This window comes from Athene cunicularia, assembly GCF_003259725.1.
Source record: "Athene cunicularia isolate RWA chromosome 2 unlocalized genomic scaffold, athCun1 chr2_part2, whole genome shotgun sequence".
Classification (NCBI taxonomy): domain Eukaryota; kingdom Metazoa; phylum Chordata; class Aves; order Strigiformes; family Strigidae; genus Athene; species Athene cunicularia.
In genome coordinates this window covers 5413658-5440845 of record NW_020799096.1, presented here as the reverse complement: position 1 = coordinate 5440845, position 27188 = coordinate 5413658, and the positions used below count along the sequence as shown (strand labels likewise).

At 39.6% G+C, this 27188-nt stretch overlaps 1 protein-coding gene across 4 annotated transcripts in view; it reads right to left on the bottom strand.

Annotated features, from left to right (window-relative positions):
- The window catches only part of ELMO1 (engulfment and cell motility 1), a 307238-nt gene that overhangs the window by 98646 nt on the left and 181404 nt on the right, over nt 1-27188 (bottom strand). For all 4 annotated transcript variants that reach the window (XM_026843869.1, XM_026843870.1, XM_026843871.1 and 1 more), the window contains one exon: nt 8069-8205. In XM_026843869.1, the coding sequence (XP_026699670.1) occupies nt 8069-8205 (137 nt within the window). The remainder of the gene's footprint in view (nt 1-8068; nt 8206-27188) is intronic.

Below are 27188 nucleotides of genomic sequence, written 5' to 3'. Positions count from 1 at the left end.
TGATTTAACTGTACTACAAAAACATATCCTAGAAAGAAGAAATAAAAATACAGAGACAAGAGTGGTTCCTGGGATCTGATTATTATCCACACTTTAAGACAGGAATGACAGAGGCAATATCGCAAAATATGCTGTTTTGATGACAGTTCCAGTCAGGTTATATCATTTCCCTTAGTGACTAACACACTCTACATGCAAGTGAGGAATTCTTTCTCAGTGCAAAAGGTTTCTACAGAGTACAAAAAAAGCATTTAGCACAGATAACCTACACTGAGTGTTTCTCCTCTGGTTATCAGGCTTTCCATTCAATCATCGTTTTGAAGGCTGAGATATTTATTGGTTTGATCAGCACCCACAGAGACGAAAATGAAGAGTGCTTTGAAAATATGAAGTACCAACAGTTTTAAAAATTGCCATCTCCAGGGTGTTAAGCAGACCTGTATGCGTTCTACAGTGACACACAGACTTCATTAGAAAGCTGGGGGATAAAATCCACTTTGCCAATGATGGCTACGTTTTTCACAAATAAGAGATTTCACTGTTGAAACCAACAGTGACTTTCGTCACTGGGGAAAGAAAAAGAATAACAAGTGCCTGACCAAGAAAGGGATTATACTAAAATACACTTTTCTTTTTTTTCCTTTGGTAACAAACGTTTTCTTGAGACACCCCTTCCTTTCCTTGCTTTTTGCTTGAAGAATCCATCTCTCTTAGTGTACCCATCCTGGCATATAAATGGGCAGAATTTCAGGTTTAACATGCCTTTTCTTTTAAGCCTATGGCCCCCATGAAATCATCACATATGTGATCACTGGGGAAGGATATTTCAGCTAGGATAATGACTAGATGTGACCCTGCTACTAAAGACTTTTGAAGCCTTCTGGCAAAGCCAGAAAATAGTAAAGATACTATTTTTAATGCAAAAAAAATCTTTGAATTAGAAAAATAGTTCATAAGCTACAAAGTGCAGAGAAAGGGCAAGTGTTGCTCCTTACTGCTTCATTATCCAGTCTGAGTACTTATATTCCACAAATTAATTTTTTTAAAATGTATTTGCATTCTTGACAATGCTAGTTAAGACTGAAAAGTTTTCAAAAGGAAGCAACCAACTAGATTAGAAAATGCAATACTCTTGTTCAGTTCCTTGGAGCTTGACAGTCCCAACCTTTGGGGTATGAATATTTAAATTTAGATCTGATTTTTACACAGTGATGTCTCACTAAGTGGAAGACTTCACCTTCAGAGTCTTAAACACCCCATCTCAGGTTCCTGCAGCCAGAAGCAGGAGACGAGTAATAAACTGGCTTTGACAAATGCCGTGGGACACGTTTGGAGATCTGACAGGTATAGATAAATGCACAGAGACAGAGAAGACCATAAACAAAGCCATTCCTAAATGAGCAGCTGATGAAGGAATAAACTTGCAATATCCAGGCCACAAAAACATAAAGGGAACACAGACCAAATGCTAGGGAAAGGTCTTAAACAGGCTCTCCCTACATCACATTAAACTGCAATGCTTAAATCAGACCCTTCTTAAAGAAGTGGTTGCTAATGGAGTAGACCTGACAACCTTCCTGCACCCAAATTACGCTGCCCTAGGAGATTCCATTGTATTTAGAGGGTGTTTTTTTTCTTCAATTAAAAACTCACATTTTCTGTATAAGGTATGCATAAGACTTGCAAAATGTTAATTGCTATACATTTTTAATATAAATTCATGCATTACACAATTAATGATACAATATATTTATAGCAATTATCTGTTTCCAATAAAATTTAATAAAGTGCTAATGGCCTCAGGTGTGAAAATGTGGAATTTAATTTGTGCTAATCTGCCTAAGCCTGGGGAATACTGAATTCACTCTGTGTGAGAATAATTTATTTGCAGTATCCCTGACTGATACAAACAAAGCATTACCAAGGGAAGGTGTAATAAAACTAACAGAGAGGTGCAATTGTTCCATTAGCCTGGCGTTCTGAACGCTAACATGCAAACAGAACAGCCTTCCAAAGCTTGTCTCAAAAGAAGTTAAATCTGACTGCTTCAGACTGGTGACAAAACACCTATAAGAAAACAATAAATGCTTTGGAGAGCATCTGTGAAGGGCTATTTATCATCCCTTTCCTTCCTTATCATTAAAAGGAAAAGCAGATGACAGACAGATTTACAGATTGACCAAAGGATTTTACTTTCAAGTTTGTTTGAATAAACTTTTTTCCTGTTTGAGGTAATGGTTCCTTCAGCACCCAGAGCTATCATTTGCCATCCTTCTCCAAGCACCCCTGTGAGGGGGCGGGCAAGAGGGGCACAGACACAGAGGAAAGGCACCACCTTTGGGACTGGAGCTGCTGCTGCAGCCTGGAGCTGTGACGGGGTGATGGAGGAGGCTGGAGCAAGCGGCCAGACATTCTGGTTCTGCCTTTGGCCCCGCTGCTGTTTCATTGCCAAGGCACTTGAGCTCTGGGTGCCTTTGCCTCCTTCCTGCAAAATGTTTATGAAGACAGCCATCTCTGCAACGAGCAGGAAAGTGCAGAATATTGTTAGTGCCACTAGAGGGGATCACTTGAGCATGCTAGGAGACGTGCTTCTCCAGGTGTGTGGCAAAGCCCTGCCACTCACTCCCAGGTCAGGCATAGAGCTGCCATGGCAAGGACTAGCACTATGATAAGGTTGCAGCCAGGGTGGCATTTCAGGCAAGATCTGTGCACAGTCGGCTCTGGGAGTCTCCCCGATTTGCAGAGGACCCAGCAAAGCCGGTGACAGCTCCCTCCCACACTGCAGCTCTGACCCTTTCCAAACGACCCCCTATACCTTTGTTCCCTTATGGGTAACTCTCATTATCGGATAGTGGTGTTGGCCCACAACGTGTTTCCACACAGAACACCACTCACACAAATGCACTGCTTAAAAGCCTGCCCTTGAACACTTAGTCATATTTTGAACCCAGCTTTACACAATTACTCATCCTACAGCTGCCAAAAGCGTGACAACACTAGAGAAGCTGAGAACCCTGTGGCATGGCATTTCCAAACCGTCAGAGAGCAAGGAAATGGCATTTTTCATTTTTATGTTATGCTTGGTTACCTTTTCTGTTATCTTGTCACAGAGCAAGGAAAAATGTTGAGAGGGTCTGACCATGAGCAATAAACATCTTTTGTGGTTATCAAATGCCTCAGTGTTTGCTTTGGTATTTAATTACAGGACTCACATAGGGCATTTATTGTTTGCATCTGCTGCCACTGAACAATGTCTAGTCTACTGATTACCACACAGGACAATTTGTTAGTGCATACCTGTCAGTGACATATATTACCATCTTGCTGAGCAGACCCCACTCCTGCACAGGGAACCAGCTGTGGGTTGGTGCATCATGGAAATAGCCAAGTTTCCCAAGTGTGGTTGCTCAGGGTACCTAGATGCCACTGTGAAATGAATGCTAGCTTTGCCAAAGTCCGAAACCCACAGTTTTTTGGGTTTTCTGAGAATGTTTTTCTTATTGCAAAAGAAATGTTCACAGAACTTTTAAAAACAGGTGTTTTATAAAATGATCTCAAACGCATGGCCAACAGGCAAAATAAATTAACTAGACTTCTCAGTAATGAGAAAAATGCATCGGTAGCATCATTAGCCAACTTTGTCCCACTTACTTTTCCTTAAACCTGTAGTTTCAGTGAATGCAGGAGATTTTGATTACAAGCACCACACACCACAGGACTTCCAAGTTTTTCAGTTTTGTCATCCCCTACTTAGCCTTGATGAAATGATAATCTGTGTCTTGTTATAAGTAGTCATTTTTTGGCCATCTAAAAACCTAAAACTGCACTAATACAATAATAAAAGCAGCTATCATTGTGCCCATTCTCTACAAAGCAGCTTCAAAACCTTGGTAGGCAAATCAAATAATTTCATCTTTTTCTTTCCACACTAGGACCGGAAGCAGTAATTTTTATTCTTAATGTTGTGTTGTTTTTTTTTTAAGATGGCACTACACTAGGCACAGAATTAGCAAACTGTTCATATTGTTCTGCGGTTCTAATAAGACAAGCTACGGCTGACCCTGCAATTAAAATAATCCATTTGCTCACCCTTCCTCCTATTAGCATGTGAACTTCAAACTTACAAAAAGCAGCAGACTGAAATCTCTGGAGACCAGAGGTAAGAGGATAATCTTGTCCCCTACATAACATCCTATCTGTGGTCTCTTTGTCTCACGACAAACAATATGCATATTTTACAAGAAGATCACTAACAAGATAGCCATCTCAATGTAAATCCGCATTAGGGCGACACAGGTGAATTTACTTAAGTGCAACTAGTGGGGATCAACTAAAAATTTTCCGTTGGGAGTATGGTTTTATTTGGCTCTATGGAAGGAATTTTACAGTGGGGCAGTTACCTTGAATTCCACCTACTGTCATGTTAAAAATAAACACTCCCCCCCCCCCAATTTCAGTACATCTTGGTCTGTGTGGCAGCGGAGCCTGATTACCCTGAACAGAGTGTAGGTGGTCTCTACATGAGGAAAAACTGACTGATGGGCACCTATTTAAATGGGCAGGCTGGTGATGAAGGTTTCTAGATGCTGGAGTGCGAGATAACTCAGTTCAGCCTTCTTACAGTCAGCACTGACTCCAAAAAATCAATACACAATGCTTTCTTCTGCTGCAATAAAACATGTAGAATTATGTAAAGCTTGGAGACAAGATTATATTTTCGAAGTCATAAACCATGCTGCCTGCTCACAAATGACTGTGGAGGACAGAGCTTGTGAATTGTCCTTTGATCATCCATAGGCTCAAAGAAAAACAAAAAGGTTTCAAAAGGAATTGTTGCCACTTGCATGTCTGTCTACCCTAACTGCATCTTAATTTCTCTAGAAAACTCACTAGACATGAATTATGTATGTCTTAAAATGTTATAAAGGCATAATAATATAAGTTTAGCTGCCTGACTGAATTATTGTATTCAGACATCTACCAGTATATTGAGAGACTGTAAAAAAGGTTTTAGGTCTGACAGTATCAAACTATCACCATAGAGATGCAAGGAGTTTTTCTAATGCAAGAGTTGACAAAAGGTGTCTGTCTTAATGAATGAGAATCAGAGAGACAAAGCATGAGATCATAAATGTTTCACTAAAACACCACAGAATTCTTCCAACTATGAGCAAAGTGCTTTTTAAATTATTTTTTTAAGCTTTAAAAATGAATAAACTATATGAAATCTCCACAACATGGATTGAGGAAACACGATTGCCATTGTCACAGTATACCATTTTATTATGAAAAGAAAGTCTTAATCTGATGCTTAAAAACCCTTGAGAACTGGCACTGAAACCTGAGGGGAAGTATTCAATCACCTCACTTCTTTCAGTGTCTATCATTCTCCAGTGGAAGAGAGGAGGAAATAAATCTCTATATGTGCACACAGACCTCCTACAGCCCCTCAATGTACAAGCTATTGTGATTAATCAAAAGTTTAAAATTAAAAAAAAAAAAAAAGCTCCTTTTGTTCAATTCTGATTAAAGATCAAAGCAAGCGGATTAGTTTTTTAGCAGAATCTCCAGGTCTCAAGACTTGGCATCCAATATACTGAGAGGGTCCAATTTTGTTTTGGAGATTTTTGGGGAGGAAGGGAAGAAGGAAGAAAATGAATGATCCCATCAGCCAGGTGGGTAGAAAACCATATCAAAGTGGTGTTTTATACATTACCATGACAATCAAGTTATTGAAACTGAAAAATAGTAACACAAAGAGAATTTTTCCACAGTAACTAAGCTACTGCATATTGTGATATCTGCTTTCTTCCCATTCACTCCTGTAAGCAGGGGCTGAATGCTCCCTGGGTCAACATGGCCTTTGCCTGCCAAGTTTTCAAAAGTAACTGCATAGAAACAGGTACCCTTAGCACACAGGAAAGACGCAGAAAGAACACTAACATGCTGTGATCACCAAAGCCTTTTGCCAGGTAGGCATTAAAAATGGTGTTGTTTAGTTTGGTAAGGCCATCAGCACTGGCAGCTGTCACCCACCAACCAGATGGGTAAACCTTGGGTACCACTGTGTAACGTATCATCCCCCACAAATCCAGAAGTGCTTCACAAGCCCACACAACACAGTTTGCTTCACTCACAGATCCCTTTAGACATTTATCAGCTGAGTAATGAACATCACCGCCACATGTCATTTGAAGTGGATAAGAGCACAAAAATCTCCTTATGACTAAAAGAAAGGATTAAGATAAGCAGAACATAATTACTGAACCATTAGAAATGAGTTTTGCAAGAGTTTACTATTCCCTCCCCTTTATAAAAACAAGCATGATTTCCGCAGGCAAAGATCCTGGGTTCAGCTCTCATGCACTGTAGTGCCACCACCAGACACAAATCCTGATAGCCTGATGGCAAATACTTCAGGTTTGCCCCATGGAGTTAAGGATCACCTACATCTTCAATGACATGTGCAGTAGGACCTACTACCCATGTTGCTGAACCTGAGAGCGCTGCTGGGTGAAGTCACAGGATTTTCAATAGCAGAAAACACAAACTAGTCAGATCAAAGGAGAAACTACTTGATCTTCCATGAAGCTCCACAGCAATGCCTAATACTGAAAAGTAAATTTGTTTTCTTTTTAGGGTGATCTGGGCTGTTGCCAGAACAGGCTCATTCTTTTCCTGAATCCCCTAGGATTACTAATAATATTCCAACTCAAGTTGTGGGGAATTATGTACACAAGTTTTTCTTCTACTGAGACAGAAGGTCTGGAAGAAATAGGCAGTAGTTAATACATTTGTTTAAAACGTAATACATATGTATTAATACATATATGTATTTATAACACATATATGAAGTAGTCTCAAAAAAGTTGTTGCTTTTTTAAGCCCTTGATATTAGGTTTCTATACTGTTCATGAATTACCTTGCATTGCTCTTTCTGCAGTCCTGGACCATTAGGTAAGAGAAGTGTGTCAAATTCCATGCAAAAACAAGCCTCTAGGTCATCTAGCTACAACAGCAAACGTTTTGGACTTCCCTTCTCTCTTCTGCCTGTGCTCTGGTACTGCTGCCAGCTATCTAACCTAAAAGAACTCAACAAAGGCTATCCAACACCTGCGAAGGTGAACACTCTGAACTGGAAAATGGACATTTAGACCACTTCAATAATAGTTCCAATTAGAAGTTAGGCACTGTCATTCTTACTAGCTCTCACATAACATTTGAGTCTGGTGACACCAGGGCACTTGCATGGCACATGCTGACAACAGTGCAACAGTCTAATTTTTCATTCTCAGCCAACAGCTATACAACCAACAGCTAGTCTCATGGAGAGGCTCAAGATCCAGTCAAAGGATTGTAACAAAGATAAGGCTACCATCTAGCCACAAAAGCATGAGACTGTCACTCTTATAAAATGCCAAAGATAGTTTTCAGCCTCCTGGTAAGCTAGACAGTTAAAATAGGATGTCTAGGGACCATTAAGACAGACAGCCTGTTGTCCATAGCTTTGCTGATAGTCAGGAGATGGGCTGAAACTTCCAGAATTCTGTCTTAAAACAAAAACGGTGCAATACTGATGGGGTTTTTCAGGTTGTTTTTGTTTGGTTTGGGTTTTTTGTTGTTTTAGAACACTGAACTCCACAGCACTTTGTCAGAATTGTGTCCACTCTTTAATATTTTATCACTTTAGCGCTCATATGAAATGAAAGGCATGCACGAATTATCATTGCAGTACTCTCTTTGCATTATTTACAACCTCGGAGGCTGCAGCACTCCAGCATAATATTGGTAATATAAAAAGGCAGAATTTCTCCTCAAGCCAGGTGTTTAGTTTCACAGTCTGCAGTGCAACATGATGGAAAAAGGTCTCTGAACATCCCTTACACATCCCATCCCCTACCCCCACTTTCTAAATGCTGGCCTTCTGATGTGCAAGGAATCTGAACAGATGAAAACTCCACAGCGTTCAGCAGAAGCGGGATCAGCAACCCCCTGTACCTCTCGGGAAGAATACATGGCCTTGTTTCACCATCCTGCTCAGTTATTCCCACCCCACCCTTTTTCTTGCCTTGTTAAAGTCCTCTGAAGTTGCCCTCATTTCTTTCCATGTCTTGTTCAAGAGCTGAATGCAGATACAGAAGAACTCCTCAAACGATCTGTCATGGGTGAAGAACATGGGATGGAAATCGTTGCAGGTCTCACTGGCTAAAAACAGAAAAACAAGCAGGGTGGAATAAAACATGTACAGGCAGGACCTTCAAAAAATAAACATAAAATACAATCAACCACAAAATTTAGAAGACACTGTAATTGAGAGGAATTCCAGTTCTAGTAGCAAAGGATGTCAAAACATTATCCTGAAAAGCCAGCCATGGTCACCAGTCTTAAAGACAACTAAACACCGTATACAGCCTGTCAGCAGGAGACCAGCAGCAAGAACAAGAGGAAGCAACTACCTGTCTGCCTGAATATTTTCTCAGTGAGCATTTTGTTTGTGCCAAGATTTGTTGTTCAGACCGGGACAGAGAGACACAGTGAAATGCTGGGGTTTCAACCCCAAGCCCCAGATTAAGGTTGACATATGGGTGATTCCCACAGCCCTTCACAAAGGGGGGATGAGTTTCCCTTTAATCTTCCCTCCAGGGTGCAGCCAGCCTTGCAGGGAGAGCCATTGGGTAAATGAGCCCCAGGTGTCTGCATTCAGTAAGCAAAGGTCAGGTGTCCCACTGAGGGATAAAAGCTGGGACCACTTGCAGGAAGGGGCAGTGTCTGTCTGTGAGGTGGATGCCCTGTGCAGAGTTCCCTGTTGGGGAAGGGCCTCCTGCCTCCCTGGGACTGGGCTCCAGTCAGGTCTGGCCTTTGTAAATGTGGGCTGTGTAGAGATTCAGTATGTGGCTTCCTTGGTCTGATGTGTTTGGTTTGACGACTCTGTTGTCTCCTGTCCCTTCTATGGGAGACTGCATTTCACCATTTATTCCACCCATTGTTGGTCATGCAGTGTCACTGTTGGGGTCAGTGGGGTTGATGTCAATTATGTATAATCTGACAGACTTGTCTGTACCCCCAGCGCTCACCCATGTATCAACCCTTCTGTATCAATTTGGTTATTGGTTCATCTTTATGCTGGCTGTGTCCTTTATGCTAGGCCTAATACTTGGCAAAACACAGGGAAGAAGCACAAGTCTCCTCATGAAGACAACAGCCTTCCCCACTGCTAAGAGGATGTAATACATTGCCTGCTGAGAACCAAACACTAAACCCCATCAGTCACATAATAGTATTAAGAACAATGTACACACTGAAAGGTGAAGCTCTGCTGACACAGCAGATGATTTACCATATTGTACATGGATATACCAAGAGGTAACCAGAGAAATCTAGACAAACATATAAATGGGAATATAACTTTTTATTTTTTCTTTGAAATAACTGGAAACAAAAGAAATGGATTTTCTGTTATCTGTCCCTTATCTGAGATAGAAAAAAAAAAACAAAAACAAACAAACAAACCCAAAACAACAAACCTAACCCTAAGCTTTCTTTATTAATCAAATACTGGCTTTAAGGAAGAAATAAAATAATACTATAATGATGATCCCAAAAAGGAAAAGCACAGACTGCTGTGAATCTCCTTGAGCAAAGAATGGATTTTCAAAACATGAGGGCTGAGGTAATGTTGACCTCTGGGCACATCTTAGCAACCTGGAAACAGAAGGGGCTTTAGCCAAGGACTGAAAAAGATTCTTATCCTTCCCGTGACTTGCAGGGCCACCTCAGTAGGTTGCATATTTATGTTCTTAAAACACTAACAAAAAAAGTCAACTAAGCCTTTCTTCATATATCCTGTCCCCAGATCTCTCTGCTTCAGCTTTCACCTCTGCATGAGTGCTCCTCTGGATTTTTGCAGCAGTCACCCACATGCCTATCCAGCAGCATCTCTCCTTTTTCAGGATCAAACAGCCACTGGTTAGGCGAGATGGCTTTTCTGCAGGAACAGCAGAATTATCAAGCATTGGGATATATCACCCTTTTCCCGAGGCTGGATCACTGTCTGACATCTGCTTTCTCTCAGTGGAACTGGAGAAATTAGAATTAAGACTCTTTGGAGGAGAATGTGAATGGCTCAGGCAGGCTGACTCCCTGCATTAGCTGCAAACACTTGATTTTGATATCTCTTCTAGCTGCAAAACCACCCTTTCAGCGTGTTTAGTTTCCTCTGCTAGACCACTAGGTCTGCCATAGGAACATGAGTTGTGCTTAGAATTACCTGAGCCCTCAAAGAAAAAGCATTTCTGATCTTTCCCAACATGCAGTATTTCAATTATAAAGCAAAACTCTGAAGCTTAATTGTAAATTTGAAGCTTAATTTTACCATCAGATTTGCTAAGATCTAATCAATTCCTCAGCTATGTAGAGAGGATGAGAGTTAATTTTGGAGCACAGGTTTCATTCTAATCAAGTAAACCCCATTTACTTCAAAGGATGTGCAGTCAAAGGGGAATTAGTCAAAGCAGAAACCTGTATTTATGAGGCACGATTCAATCCCTTTAAGAGAATAAAATGCCTCGGGTGTGATTTTCAGAGCACCTTCAGCTTCCATTCATTCCACTGAAGCTGCAAGGGCTCAGCACTTCCAATAATCAGACCTTCAGCCTGTAATAATGTCTGAGACACAACAGAACAGATTCTCAGAGGGCACTTGTCTTTAAGTCATGAAATACTATAATGATGAGAAGAAATAAAATAACACCAAGCAGAAGAATGCAGCCAGTACCTTCGCTGTATAAATCACAGCACAAAACAAGGCAATAACCCTTGACACATGCTGGCCTTTCTGATCCTCCTCAGAGCCTGAGCTTATCACTGCTCCTGCTCATAAAAATCAATAAATCAAAATTAATGGAAAGGCTAGGGATTCTCAGAAACTGATCATCAGTTCTAACTCATGCTCTTTACGATAATCAGCCCCAAAACGTATCTACTATGTTGACTGCTTTGCATGCAGAATCAGAGGTGTCACCTCTCCCCACCCTTTTTTATGAGTAGGCAACATACTGTGTTTTATGCCTTTTCAGTCTGAAAGAGTAAAAATCACTGTTATTGATATAAATGGAGAAAGTTAGGCCTGTTAGAAAGCAGGATCAATGTCTTAAAACACAAAACAAATCCTAAGAAAAATTCAAATTATAAACAGCTTCCTCAAAATTCCCACCAGCATCCAGATAGCAGAGGCAAAAAAAAGTCCATATTGACTTCAAAGGTAGCTTTTTATATGTCTCAAAAATTCACTCCAAAATAATAGAACGTGATGGAAAAAAATCACAAGCAAAGCATATCAGCAGTGTTTACATTATAGCATATCTACAGGCTGCAGCTGAGGTCACGTCTATGTTCTGCTCAGAGTGTTTAAATATCTAATTAAAGACAACCCTTGTCCCAGTATGTTCCTTCTCCTTTCAAAAGGTAAGATGAGGATGGAGGAAAAGGCAATACTGTGTGACTAGCTTTCCAAACTAGAGTAAGACCAAATCATACTTTACAATCTTACCCCACTCTCTCCAGCCCCAAGTCAGCATCTCCAACATCAGAGCACTGCCTGTCTCTGCAGAATGGGCAAATTTAGAGACTGCTCGGTTTTACTAATTAAAAAATTTGTGGATTTATTTTTTCACTAACTTGCAATTTGGCTAGTTCTAAACTGAAACAGAGGTCCAGCATTAGAATAATTTGGAGACCATCTATGTAAGAGCTGCATGCAAAATACCTGCCCTTAAGCTCAGGACTCTCTAACCTTCATTTTCAAGAGCAGGGACTAACTGCATTTATAACCACACAAAAACACACACACGGCTGCAGCGCAGGGACACAAATCATCATGATTATTTAATAACATCATCAAGTTTTAATTACGCCTCTGTGAGATCACCTTCGAAAGGCAAGTCACAGATGTCTGGCCTACATAAATTAGGTGAAGATCTTGTTGATTTTCCTTTCTTGGCACAATTCTCGGAGCTGTAGATCAATGTGCCACCTCTCAGGATTCAAGTAGTCCTTCAAGCTTCTAGCTGATCTATAGCTGTGACTTTGAGGAAGAAGCCTTGTTCATTTCTCATCATAAATTGCACTGACAAAAAAAGAGCTAATTTCTACCTGGGAGTTTATGTGGTTCCTTCAGTGTGTATTTTTAGTGTCTACCCAACAGAATTTTGTCTATCAATTCATTTCTTAAATTACAACAAAGACATTCAAGAATCCCAGACTGTTCGAGCAGTAAACAGATTTGATATGTTATGCTGTTCCTCTGTGGATTAGTAGAAAACAACAGGAAAAGGAAAACAAATTGAGAAAGAAAAAGAGAGTTATACCTTCATTTTTTACCTCATCTCTAAAAGTCTTTTCCCACAAGAAACAACACCAACACCACCAGGTCTGAATTTCTTTTAGCTGTGTCAAGAACAGTTACGTATTTGCATATTCGCATAAACCTGTCGTGGAAGGGCACACATTACATGATGATGTTTCAATAACTGTTTGACTTGAAGTACAGTAGAGATTTGAATTTCAAAGTTGCTGTGGTGAACTGAATACAGACAATAGGGATTTCTGCATGCAAGACAGATTTCAGGAAAGGACAAGTGCACCAGACCAGACACCAGGCTGGTGTGTCACCTCACTGTTCAAACCAGTACGAACAAAAGGTCACCAGTTCAACAGAAGCTAGCTGATAGCTGGAAGTACTGATTACATCTTTCCGCCACCTTGAAAAGTAGGCTATGTGTAGATATCTATACCTAGTTTTCACTTGGAAAGGAAAAAAGAACAAGCAACTACGAATACAATTTTTTTAATCTTACAATTTTTGTTGTCCAGTACTTGGAAGTAACACAGAGAGATAATCTCTCCCTTCCCAAAAAGCTACAACAGCAGACAGAGACACAGTAATATACCTCTCTAGGCAAGGTACTGCCCTTGATCTTAAGAAACCTCTGCTTTCTCCCTGACTCCACTATACTGCTATGTTGATACCAGATACTCACCCCTCACTGCATCTTTAAAATGGCATATGGTCATTCTGACCTCCCTTGTGAAGTTCTTTAATTCAATAAATGAAAAAGGTTGTACTGGTATGAAGCAAAATAATAAATAGCCGTATCTATCATGAAGAGGAATGCTTGAAATTAGGAACCGCCCAACCCATTAGATATTTTCAAAATCCATTCATGATGCTATGAGGCGACAAGTTGTGGTGACTTAAAAAGTCATTTTTCTGCAAACTTAAGGCTTACACATCACATTGTGAATGCATATGAAAGATTATGTAGTAATTCAAAATGATCCACCTCATTCCTGGATGTCTGCCACACACAACTGGTCTACAAAATAAAGCTAGAATACATTTGATTAAGTAGATAATAGATAAAAGTGATAACGTGCTGTGTATTTCAAATATTTCAAAAGCAGGCAGACAGCTTAAATCAATCAAATTATTCAGTCAGCCATATAAGTACGGTCACCTCGTGTTAATACTACGACACATAAAGGGACAGGCAGACACCTGTGGTGAGGAGTAAGCCTTTGTGCTGGGGTTGGTATTGACTGATCCTGTGCAGCCTGAAACTCATCAAGAAAAGCATCCTGAAATTGCATCAGCATAATTTTGTGCTGAGGGAAGCAGTGATGCAGAGCTCTGGGAAACTGGTTTGCAAAGTCCCAGGGAGAGAGTGGTTCGAAAACATCTCCCTGTCTGGAAGGTACCTGGGATCCATGTGATCCAATCTTCAAGAGAGATCTGCATTTTCTTTAACTGAGCTGCTGCTTAGTTCTGAGTGAGCCATTTATCCCCTCTGTTGCTTTCCCCAGTTTCACAGAATGGAGATGATAATATTTGATCAGAGATGAGGCGGGTGGAAAGATCCATTGCACTTTCTGAAGTGCAGCAAGATCCACAAATGAAGGGTGCAATATGGACCTTGGAAATATCATCTCCACTTGGCACAGCCTCCTCTGGGAGTATTATTTGCCAGTAACAGAAGACAACCAAAGAGCAACTAATTCTCACTAGCTCTCAGGAGAAGCAGCACTGTAATTTCTGCTTCTTCCTGACGATGCGATACAGTAAAAATAACTACTGCCATGACCATTTTTATATATGCAATCAAAACTTGTCTCAGTAACACATAGAGTATATAAGAAAAAGTGCACCTAATACTGCAGAAATACAGCAATTGCCAAGTTATCTACACCACTGATCCCTGTAGTCTGCTGGCCAGAGTTTGAAAGAAAACCTCTGGCTAACTTTCTGGAACGTGATAGGGAAACAGAGTAATTTAAGGCAAAGAAGGTCACTAGCAATGGCAGAGCAGTAATGAAGTAGTAATATTGCTGCCAATCATGTAATTTTCTTTCCTAGGGAACAGTGGTGTTTAGAAGGCTCAACTGGTATTAGAACAAAAGCCACTTGTCCTTTTTACTTTGATTGAGAGAGTAAGATACAAGCAACTAAGCTTCAAGACACAACAAAATAATGCAAAAAGCTAAGCTGCATTTGTTAAATTCTAAATCTAGGTGAATTATCTGAGGATTTTGTTTCACCTGCTTTGAAACAAAAAGGGGGTAAGGAATCACACTGCACTGAACTGTGCAAGATGTGTCACTGGCTTCCCCAGGGGTGTGGGCGCATGTGTGTGTCTCAAAAAATGTCATCCCAGACAAGGATATCAGGAGTGAATCCAAATCCAAAATTTCAGAACGAAAACAGCATGAACACAATTACTCTGAAAAGCAATGTAAAGTAGAGCAAAAATGCCCCCTCCTCAACATGGTATGTAGCACTTCCAGAGCACCAAAATTACCCAGCAATACATGGCTACAAGAGACCTTCAACAACTTACCTTACCTGATCACCTATTTAGTTGGAATAGAAATGATAAGACATTGCTAAACATGCTGCAAAACTATCAACCTCCTCATAAAGACATAAGGCAACAGCATTTCTCCCTGAACCCCTAAGATTTCTCATTAGGGGAGCTATAGAGGGAAACGGGAAGAAAAGTACACAGAAAAAGGCTTCATACAGTCCGTAAGCTTTCCTTTTTCAAGGCTGAGAATAAATTTCACTGTGCAATGAAAAACAAGGATTCCACAAAACCTCAAGCCTGGTGAGACAGGCAGGACTAGGATGTTTATGGCAAATGCAGCCCCAAGCTCTTCACTCACTTATCCAGATTTGCCTTGAAGGTGGCTGCTGCTCTGTCGGAAATACACCTTGTCTCCCCAAGATATCGTTAAAGAAAGGAGCCATTATTTAAAAATCCACCTCTCTCATTGTCCTAAATAAAAGCAGTGGAAGAACTCTTGGCTGTTGCAGCACAAGTCAATAAAGTCCGTACTCATTACTAACACCAGATCCATCAGTTCAGAGGTGGTGTCTGTGCTATGTCCATAAGGATGCAGGTGAAGAACAATATCCTGGAGGACTGACCCTGAGAAATGAATGAAGCCACTAGTGTCCACACAAGCAGGCTGACTTTATAAAGATAAACCCTTTTGCAACTCTCAGTAAATACAGATACTTCACTACACCTCTCCTACTTAGAATGGACCTAAAGACTGAACATCATGGTTTGGAAATGCGAACAGAAAGCCAAAGTGCAAAGAGAGGAGAGTTACTAAAACGGCTCTTATATGCAACAAGGAAACAAATAAAATTACAAAGAGTCAGTATCATGCTGATAAGGGTTCCCCATCTCTTTCAAAAGCAGCCTATTTTTATCTGTGATAAAACAGGTGCCAGATATGAATAACTCTGAACTGACTCTACCACATGTCACAGCACACTGTTGGGCAAACAGAAAAGTACTCTGCTTCCCTTTTCACTCCTCCACTACTCCCAGTATTAAAAGCAGTGATCAATAACAATAAGAAAATGAAGTTTTAAAACCTGATGGATAAATTGGAGTATCATTTTCAGAGGTGACGGAGCACTTCATTCGAATTAGTCATGCACTTCTAGGAGAAAACTCTTTGAGAGTGGAAATGGTATGAAAAAACAAGGGCTTGCATTTTTTGTATTAAAAATGAATGTCTTTTGTGAAAAAAATACATAGATCTGCAATTATGCTCCAGCATATTTACAGTATCCTTGAATAACAATATAGAATCATAGAATCATTTAGGTTGGAAAAGACTTTTAAGGTCATCAGAATGTTAATCAATTAACCTGATAAATTTGCTTAGGGACTATGAAGTCTTTATGGTCATTTCTAATAAACATATAGAATAAGAAGGAATTACACATACAAAGCAGAATCTACAGACCCTTGTTTAACAAGTAAACATACGAAGCAAAATCTTCTTACAAAAGATAACACCGCTGCTCTGTCAGTTTCCTGACACCTTGCAAAGCACACAAGGCTACGAGGGCTACATGAAAGCTTAGCAAAAAAACCCAAAACAAAACCAAAACACCAAAAAACCCCCATATAAAAAAGCATTTCTAAACCCACAGACTGTCTACTTGAAGTCTGACTGACACAGAGAGTGGCACTGCCAGAAGGCCAGCTATGTTCAGACCTATCAAGCGAAACACCTATCACATCTGTTGCACGTTGATCCCCTAGTCCTTTTCCTGTTGCATCCTTTCTCTCCTAAGCCCACAGAGAAACTGGCCTTAACCATATCTCTGGACAAACCAGGAAGAATGACAGTAGCAATGGGGGAGGTAGATATTCTCAGCATTTATAAAGAGCAACATAAAGTCAGTCACTTACACTGCATAAGCACTCTTTTTAGCCCTATAACACCCTTTGGCAAAGCTTATTGCTAAACGCTGTACTCTTTCAACACTTTCTGTTGCAGCACCACAGACCCAGAACACTGAGGGCTGGAGTCAGAAGTTCCTGGGTGCAGAAAAAACGGGCACTTGCTCTGCCTTTGCTTGCGCATCTCCTTGATGTCCCCTTCCATGAGCAGTACGCTGAGAAACTGCCTTTCATGGCAGGATTGCTGACTTTTCACTTCTTACTCTGTTCTAGAGAGCATCAACTTATTGCTTCTCCTCCTGAAGGGATTCTTGCTAAAAAGCCACTCTTACCTCTAATTACCCATTTTCTTTGTAAGGGAGTTACACAGACTGCACTACAGGTTATAGCCTGTGCCTCTCCAAAGACCTTCTGTGAGATACTTCATCAAGAATTTACTCTGGTTACCATTTGAAATACAGACCATGCTGTTTCAATTCACAAGAGAGGAGCTGTCACTGAAAATTAATTCTGCTTTAAATAGGCTGGCTAGGGCTCCATCTGTAAGCAAAACTTAAAGGAGCCTATGCAAACCTGCAGGAAAACCACTGCAAACAGTAACCTGGGAAGGCTACAAATTTTGTAGATCTCCTCTTGCTACCTAAGCAGCTCCCATTCCCCCTTCCCTCACACAGACTTCCTCAATAAAAACAAATGTTTAAAATTATAGTGCAAATAAATTATGCGGTCATTGTGTGAGACAACTAATGGAAAAAACTTTTTTTGTTGGTATTTGATCTTACAGGTAAGCAACAGTGGGAGAACTGCAAGGAAGAAAAGCAAACGAGCAGATGGAGAAGCTGACAAATCAGCAATCAAGCCAGGAAGGAAAAGAAGTTATTCCCCTATTAGAAAAAAAAAAGGGTTACAACTGAATTACCCATGCAGACCTGGCACAGATCAGCCAAAACCCCTACGTACTTACCATCAGAGGTGTCTGTATATAAGACACCTCCTTTGGCGCATTTTGGTGACAGGCTGTTAGGCTTCCTTCAGTGTCCCCATGGTGGAGTATGAGGCAGGCTGGCTGCCCAATACCTCTGCCTAATCAGTCAGGCTAGCTCCCAAAGTGCAAAAGCTGGGAGGACAAATGACCAGTTATCTAGAAAGTGAGTAACACAGCTAAACTTAGACTAGCTCCTCTGCCACCACAGAAAAGGCAACAGAACACAAGCACTCTAAATGCAGCCACTTGTTGTGAATCAATCCCAGATATACTCAAAATGCCAACCAAGGTAGCAGACTGAGATACGGGGAAAGATTACATCACTATCAATTAAAAAAAAAAAAAAAAAAAAAAATAATTAAGGTTAGGGAATTCACTGTATCACATCCTAGAGAGAGGGCAGCTCTTCTTCCCTGTCAGATCTGGTTCTAACTGTTCTGAAACTACATTTTTTGCTCAAGAACCAGGACAAGCACACCTACTAGCTCCCCTTGACTTTGAAAACATCCACGGTACCACTACTACAGCAGCTCCATTTTAGGACAACCCACTTTAGCAATAACACCTCTCCTCCCTCCCCTTCTGCATCCCTACAAACTGTGCACCTCCTTTAAAATATGTGTATTTATACATATATGGCCAAATTGCCAGATAACTTCTGCCCCCGCCCTCCCCTTTGTGAAAGTAAAGTGTGAGAAAGAAGAAAACAGTCACTGGATACAACTCTGCACAGGCAAAATCCTGTGCAATACACTCCAGGCTGGGAACACCCTGGCATGTCTATAGCCCACCTGCTATTTCGTTCTTGGTCTGCCATGGGCAACCAGCAGTGCTAAGCGAGGCAGCAACAACCTAGTGATCTGTGGGGAAATGCAAATCTTGCCTCTCCTCCTGAACTCAATTGCTATTAGAACCCAGTCGGACTTGCTGAGCTGAAGGTCATTAACTCACTGTGAAAACTGCATCTTAGTTATCTAACCAGAACCGCCTAAATTGTTTTCTCCCCCTACAAATTGCCTTAATTTGTAAATTATGTTTTTAACTATCTGGGCTAGAGTCCCAAAGTCAGACTGGCAGAACAAAAATAAAGCTGCTGAAGCATACTCTTTTAACATAGACCAAACTGAGTAATTGCTACTCACACAAAAAAAAAAAAAAAGAAAACAGTGATGTTGGTACAAGCTGCTCAGGAAACACCGAACCTTGGGGCTTGTTAGTGTGTTTATCTGAGATCATCACCATAACGCATAATGCGTCAAACATCTTCAAATGACTTTGTGAATATTAATCAATCTCCAGAATGACATGAGTTAACGTTAACTCTTCAGATGTCAGACTTAACCTCTTGAAAGGCAAGCAAAAAAATCAAGTTAATTAGACCACAGGCTTAATAAGAGAAGCAATTTAAACAACACATTTCCAAGTGGCACATGCAGCTCGTAAGCTATTCCAGTGGAGTTCTTCTCTAACACAAACTGAGCTGTTTGATACTCTGGCTGCCAGAGCACAGTTTTGGATAGGTGAAACTATTGTCATCAAAAGTTATGTTTTAGAGACGTTTAATTAGGCTGTAATATTGCCCTACTTTATGTTATTGCTCTTCTTTATAGGCTGAAACATTAAACTAGCATTTCAGGCATACCACTGTCAAAAAAAAAAAAGAAAAAGAAAAAGAAAAGTTAAACCACTGTATTTTAGTCTGGGAAACAGGTCTTTTGCTTAAAAATATTTTTGAGTGCAAACATTTTAAAATAAATTCCTGCTCTATATCCTAGGGCATTTTCATTGTATATTAACAGACATAATTCATGTCTGTTAATATACAATGAAAATGCCCATATAGTTTATAGAGAAGTTTATAAACTATATTTAGTTTATAGAGAAGTTTAAAGAATCACCTAGTTCAGGGATAAGTGAAGTAATGCAGGTTCCTTCCTCATGATGCTTGGTGTAAAAAACCCTTGAGTATAAATGAACATGTGGGAGACCGGGAGAGAAAAGAGGCCCAGAAAACACATTAAGACTTGTTGAGGTCACATCTTTGTAAACTATAGAATCAGGACAATAAGAAGGAAATTTGTTTTAAACTGTAATGTCTCTGGTGTTAACTGCACAGCATTCCTTTGTAGCTTGTTCCATTACTTATCTAGTCTCTAGCTTTGCTGTAGTCATTGTTTGATATACATTTTCTCTTTTGTATTGTAAATCTGTTGTTTGTTTTGTCCTTGTTGACTATGAAAATTGAATGAAGTGATTTTTACATCATGCCTTCAGGTTCCTGGAGACAGTTATATCTTTTCTATCATTTTATTCCACCCTGACCATGAGTAATTATCTTAATTTTTCCTTGAGGGTCTTATTCACACAGTGTGTTATCACTCACACTAGAAATATTTCTGTATGCATAAGGATCATAGAATAGCAACATACAAAGATAAAAATAATGATTTCTCAGAACCAAACAAAAAAATATGCAGGCAAAAACCTTCATCTGAAATTTCTCTGTTGGACTATGTCTGTATTTGAAAAAAGAGCTAAGCTAAACCACTTAGAAATGCTCTCCTATTACTCCCATTGCAGACACTTAGCAATTTCAGACAGGAAAAATGAAAGTCATCTCATACAGGACCTCTCTTTGCTTCTGCATTTTAGTTTAAAATTAGTTCTCAAAATTTAGGATTATTGCTTGGCTGCTTGTTTACAAAGCATTATCCCAGTCATGTCTCAAGAGACATTGCATATAAGGCAAGTGTACTAGCCTTGCTTCTGTTAAAATAAACTGGTTCATAACACAGGCTAAACAATATAAAATCATCTGAAAAAGAAAACCAACCATCATGCCCTCAGAAAGCATTCTTCAATTTTCTCTTCACTGAATCTGATCAGCTGTGGCATATTTATGTACAGGTTATTAGCATCTATCTAAAAACTGTGAAGTAATACATCTGGAAAAGTGTTTCCCAGTCTACTGTGACAAGTTACAGAAATAGCATTTCCAAACAAACCATCAAGAAACAATTGAGATTTCAAATGGTTTTTTTTGAGAAATAGCTAAATTTCTCCATCACCAATAGGAAAGATTAGAAATGTTGGTTTCAAAATTACTAAGGCAAAAGAAGCACCAGATTAGCTTTATGAGAAAAATAAATATCAACCCCTTCCCATTTAAACTTGAGAAAAGTAGGAGAAATGTTTCTTATGGTACTTTAAAATTCAGCAGAAATTGTTCCCAGAAAGGAATTAAAGAGAGTCTGAACTGAAACCATTCTAAACCTCCGTGGTTTTGGGGTTGTTTGTTTTTTTTTAAACTGGATCCCAACCTTGTTCTTTATTCAGAAATTTCTGTCGAGCCTGAACTGGCAAAGACTTTGAAGGTGCATTGCTCTTGGCAGCTCAGAGTAACAGCTCAAATAAAAATAGAAACCCCCTGTCCCCAGTTGGGACTTGCTGAGCATGAGGAGCTAAACTCTGATCAGCACAAACATTTCTGCTCCTGCTAGAGATAACTTGCAGCCAAACAGCTCCATGAAGCTCTGTGTATCTGGCAGGACACACAGACTTATCAAGTGTGGGGTAAGAGAGCTTTGCTTTTCTTTTCTTATGAGGTTCTGTCTGTCATTGCCCAATCGTAGCATTAGCACCAACCTCACTCCCACCACCACACTGCAATTAGTCTCTGCCCCCCCGTCCCACCAGGCAGAGCTGGGGGAGTGAGGGAGCTGGTGAGAAGCTGGGGCTGGGTGGGAGGACAGTGAACGGTGGGTGCCCTGGTTTCAGCAGAGAAGGTGGCACCAGAGGCAGCACCTCTCCTGCTGCTGCAGTCCCTCACAGACCTGCCTACAGGACACTGACTGCTCCTGTTTTGACAACAGCCTGTGCTGAAACTGGACCAGAATGACCTCGGTCAGCAGATGAGCTCAAACTGGAACTGAATCAAAATGAACTCAACTGATTTCTCCTTGTGTTACCTATTTATTAATTTAGAGAAGGCCAGCACCTCCTCACACAATACAAGGTGTTCACCGTTCTTTAGTAGATTTAACAGGAAGCTAAAGCTTACAGACGTTTTGGTTTTGTTCTCATGCCTGAAAGACATGAGTGAAATTTCTTTGAAAATAAGATCAGCAAAGTCAATGTTTTTTTAAGATGTAAATTCAAATTATAAGAGGTTTCTGACAGTACAAGTGGGAGCCCAGCTGAAGCTGCACTCCCTCACCACACTCCAGCACAAGCCCAAACCAAGTGGCTCCGCTGCCAGAGCAGAGGAGGGATTTCTGCCACCTCCCAGAAGGAGCAGTGCAGACATGCAGTTTGGGACATAAAGCCACCTGGGTGACAGCAGGGCTCAGCACTGTACCCCTGCTGTGGCACCTGGCCTGCCACCCCCTGGGCCCAGAGACTGGGCAGCAACAGACCTGAGTCCTGCCACGCTGGCAGTTTGACTCCCAGTTTTTGGTATTCAAACATGTAAATAGCCGCCACAGTTCCTTTCATAAAGGCTTTAAGTCTTGAAGAAGCTTAAGTTTTCACAGCTACTCACATAAAGGCACCCCAATTACATTGCAAAGTTACGACTATAAAATCTGCAAGAGAATCTGCTTTATGTTAAATATCCCCTTTTTGAAATCATACCCCTTCCTTCACTGTAAAGGGCACTTCCTTCTCCATCTCGTGATGTCCTTCCCTTCTGTCCTACATGTGGCCTTGCAAGTAAGGCAGATTTTTAATAAATTTGTCATGTGAGGAGAATACAAAAGCAAACACAAGGTTTTTATTTTAAAAAGGGAGGAGGGAAAGGTGAAATTGGTTATTGTCAGGGCTGTTTTCAATAGCAGGCAAGGCTTCAGAACAAATTTTGAAGGAAAGTACGTAAAAATATACTGAGGTCAATAGAGACTGGAATAAATATTGCACAGGCTTGCCAAGAAGAGATCGAGTCTGATTCATCTAATCTTCTTTGACAAAATAACTATTGTTTTTCATGGGTGAAATGTGGTGGACTTTATCTGCACAGCAGACAGATTAGTTCTCCTGCATCTGACTTGTTTTAAGAAAAATATTTTGATGTAATGCTGTGTGCCAGACAGAAAATCAGTAATTCATCTGGAGAAAATGGTATTTGATACAAGAATCAGTGAGGTGTGTGAGATGCTGGTCACATATGGAAATGACAAAAAGTAAAGGGGAACTATCAAGCTAAGAGTAGTACTACTGGAATTTCTCATAAATCAGTCTCGGACTCTGGACTTTCATTAAAGACCTTGGCAAAAAATCAAGGACTACCTCCACATATTTTGCTGGAGCCCAAAGCTGGTGGCACTATTGATGGTATCCTAAGAGAAGGTCAGAGTGTCATAAAGCAAGGCTTCTGAGACCCAGAGAAATCAGAATGGTATGACACTGAATAGTGTGAAAGATTTTGAGTAATAAAAAGGATTTCTGCTCTAATTTGAGACTTGTCAGTTGTAAAAAAAAAAAAAAAAATCAGAGAAAGAGACACCTTGTATACAGAGCTGTCACTGTGACAGAAGCCCCAATAAAAGCAACAGTAATTCTAAAACATAATCAGTGAGAAATCTCTAGCACAGGTAGTGAAGTATCAAAAACATGATAACAAGGTACTGGTAGTACACAAACTGGAATAACACTTGCAATTCTGGTCATCCCATACACAAAATACAGGCACTTAAATGAGGACAAAGTGCAAGGAAGGAAGGACTCCTAAAATGGTCAGTAAATGGAGAATGGTATTGGAATGGGCTGAAATGGCTGTGCTGATTTAATCTAGCAGGATGAAGGTTGAAATGAAATAATATAAATATGTGCGGGAGAGGACAGAAACAGAAAGCAGAGAGCTATTAAACAAAGAACAAAGTTGGCACTTTGAAGAGGTTTAAAATAATTCTGAATATATTATTATTTAGGCTGGAAATCAAAAGGTTTCCAATCCTCACACACATGAAAATAATAGTACTTAGTATAAAGGTGTAGTTCAGTAAATCCATGAATGGGAATATATGACATGGCTACCTGCAATGATCCATTTTGCTGTTTTCTGCATTTACATCATTAAGTCTAGGCCAGCTACCCGTTAGTGACGGGCTATTATGGAACTGTTGAATTAACGTTTTCTACCTAGATTTGACTAATATTGATTTACTGAATGTATGGTTAGAAAATTTATTGACCATAAATGTACACATGTAAAAAGAAAATTCTACCTTTCAAGAAATGGAAATTATTTGATCTGCGCAATCCTTTTTACTTTGCAATTACTTTGCAATTCTTTACTGGAAACTAAACTGCACTAATGATGGTGTTGTATCATTGGTCAGAGCAAGCGTTAGAGAAAACTCAGGAACAATTCAAAATATTTCAGCAATTGTTATGACATGGCTGTCTTAATGAACAACAATTGCTAACACTTATAAATTCACAAAATGAGAAACTAAGGAATGTGCCCTGCACTCATACACTCTTTCCAACAGTTTCATGACTATTACAAATATTGCATTGTTACTTTTTCTCTTTTACCAGTTTTAACTACTTTCCTCAAAGGCTCATCTTTGAAAATGCTAATATGTAAAGATTTCATATTTTCAGAAATCTGTTGTTGCGCTCTCAGCTGAAGTGGCTGGAATTTCAGGCAAACACTACAATACCCTTTAGCCTTTTGCAACAAAGCCCACACCCCCTCTGCAATGCCATTACTGTAGAGATGGACCAAAAATGGTGTAGTCTTCAGTAAGTTTTGCTCATCAGCTATGGATCAGGATATATCAACTGTGACTGAACTGATTCAAGCTCTTTCTGCTAGCATAAGAATTGTACCCCACAACTTGGTTTCCTTGAGTATACAATAGGGTTAATAGTTCCTTTCTTCCTCAGAGTGATTGCTTAGATGCTCTAACATGTATCACTTGTCATGATAAATCTGCCAGTATGTCAGAAACAACTTTGCCCTGGGCACCCATAATTCAATTCAGCTTTAATGGGAGGAGGAACGGTCAGCTATTCCAACAAACAGGCTCTCCATTGCTCCAGCAAGATGGTGTAAAAGCCAACTCCATCTTAGACTCCCACTGATAGAAAAAGAACATGCTTTAGAAATGAGGCACAATGTTTTTTTATTATTAAATAGATTACTCAGTATTACTGAATAGATGACTGAGATTTTATTAAAGAGATTACCTCTCTGATAAATCATTGCAGAAAGTCTTAATAGTCACCTCTCATTTAAACACCAGATTTTGAAAGTTGGTGCTTTATTTTTTAAAGTAATTCTCTAAACTACATAAATGCAGGGAAATGTTAACCATAGCCATGCACCACATAATGATAGACACTGCCATATCTAGTACTGAATCTACCAGAAACAAGACTCTTTAATTGTCCTGTGAATGTATTGTGCACTGCCTAAAACCTTCGCCTTCTCCCTGCTGAACAACGTTGCTGCTGAGGCTCATTACAGGTCTCCAATTGCCCAAAACTCTTGTCAACCTAAGCTGGGAGTTACCCAAACTTCACCTTATGGAAAGTAACCTTACAAAGCCAGAAAAAGGAAACTTTTTTTTTTTTTTTTTTTAACAGAGCATACCAGAACACCTGCTTAACCTGAACATTTCCAGAAGAGCTACAAAGTGATCAAACTAACTGATGCAAAGGCAGAACTAAGCGGGGTAGTCCAATGCATGCTATTTGAAAAATATCCCTATTTTATTATACACCCACATCTCCATGAGAAGTATTTTAGCTATGATAGGTTTATTTGTAAAACAACAACAACAACAACAAAAGTCTTTGTATCACAAGAGAAGTTTATTTATTGTTCTGAAATATCCTCTAGGCCATTTTTGATTATGAATGGTTCTCATCCCCATTTTGCATGAGTCATAGCAGAGATATTCTATTAGTATGCCTGCAAATTGCTGCACTTTGTTGATAATGATGAGCTGTGTGTATACGTGTGTGTGTGTGTGTCTTTCTATTAATGACTTCTCAAAGCGGTGTCTTCCAACCTGCACTAAGAGAGCTGTCAGAGGTCTAATATGCAAGCAGAGGAAGAGCTGCGGGACAACTGTATTAGACCAACTGGTATTTGTTAACATTTAACAACCAACTTCAAGGCTTAAGGAAGAGCTTTCACACTCGAGAGCATTTCCTTTCTGCTTCTCATATAATCAGAAAAAGGTGGCAAGCTTTTTGTTAAAAGCTCATCTTATTATTTTGTAAGAACATTTTCCCTCATTGTATACATTAGCCTAAAAATATTTCCTTCTAACAAGCTTTGCCTCATTTAAAATAACATCTAAAAAGTATCTTCTTACCTGTGGGGGATACTATAAAACCAGATAGCTGCCAATATCCTGGAATGACCCCTTCCTGAACTTGACTGAGAAGAGCTAGAGTCCCTTTGGAGAGAGATAGAAAACTGTCTGTGTTTGACTTTTCTTCATTTTTTTCTATTTTCAAATAGGTACACATGTTTAAATATTGTTCAAAAGCTAAATATTTACCAGAGCATTTTACTTAATTGTATTAATCCTATCAGGATGCCTAAAAAACCCCAGTAAACTCTCAAAGGACTTAGAAAGTTCAAGGGTGGCAAAAGGTCTTTCCCCAAAAATGACATACAGGTCACAGTTTAAAAACTGCAAAGACCCCCAGAACATAAACTCCCTGCCAGACCATGACAGATCCCTTCCACTTTCTCCAGTTCTACTAGCATTAATATATCTCAAGACAGAGTATATCTTGCAAACATTTCCAGAGTAAATTTCTTCTAATTAATTTGAAGAGCTAGTATCTGAAGCCAAAGAGACTATTCACATAAAAACTTTGTTCTTGCACATATATTCAAACAGACAAATGTCAAGAAATCTTTGGCAACAGTGTTTGAAGAACAGCATTAATACATTGATTACGCACTGGCTTTTCTCCCCTCTGCATATTCAGTTTTGATTAAGTTTCTTGTAAAGGCTAAAGAAGATGAAGCACTCTTGCACAGACAGCAGTCAGATATTTTGAGCCCTGCATTTATTAGAGTACTTTTGGAGGTCTTTCTTAAATATGCGGGACTAATTGTAGCAATCCAAATCAAATTATACAGGCTTAGATTTTGGATTCACTTATTCATGAAGGAAAAATTTTCGCTAAAATTGATGCAAAGGAAGTTCCATGATATGGTCTGCAGAGAAATTATATACAGACTCAGTAAGCGATATTTTAGTTAACACATGAAAGAAGGTCAAAGAGTAACTTCTGAGAACACACCAAGTTATGATCTGAGCAAAATTGGTCAGGATGCCATTTTCAGAGAAAGAATTACTTGAATTTACCTTTTAATTTTCCACAAATTATTTATTCTAAAAAAAAATATTTTGATCTAATTTTTCTTTTTTCAAACCTTTTAACAACTTTTTAGATATTTTTTTTTTTTGGGG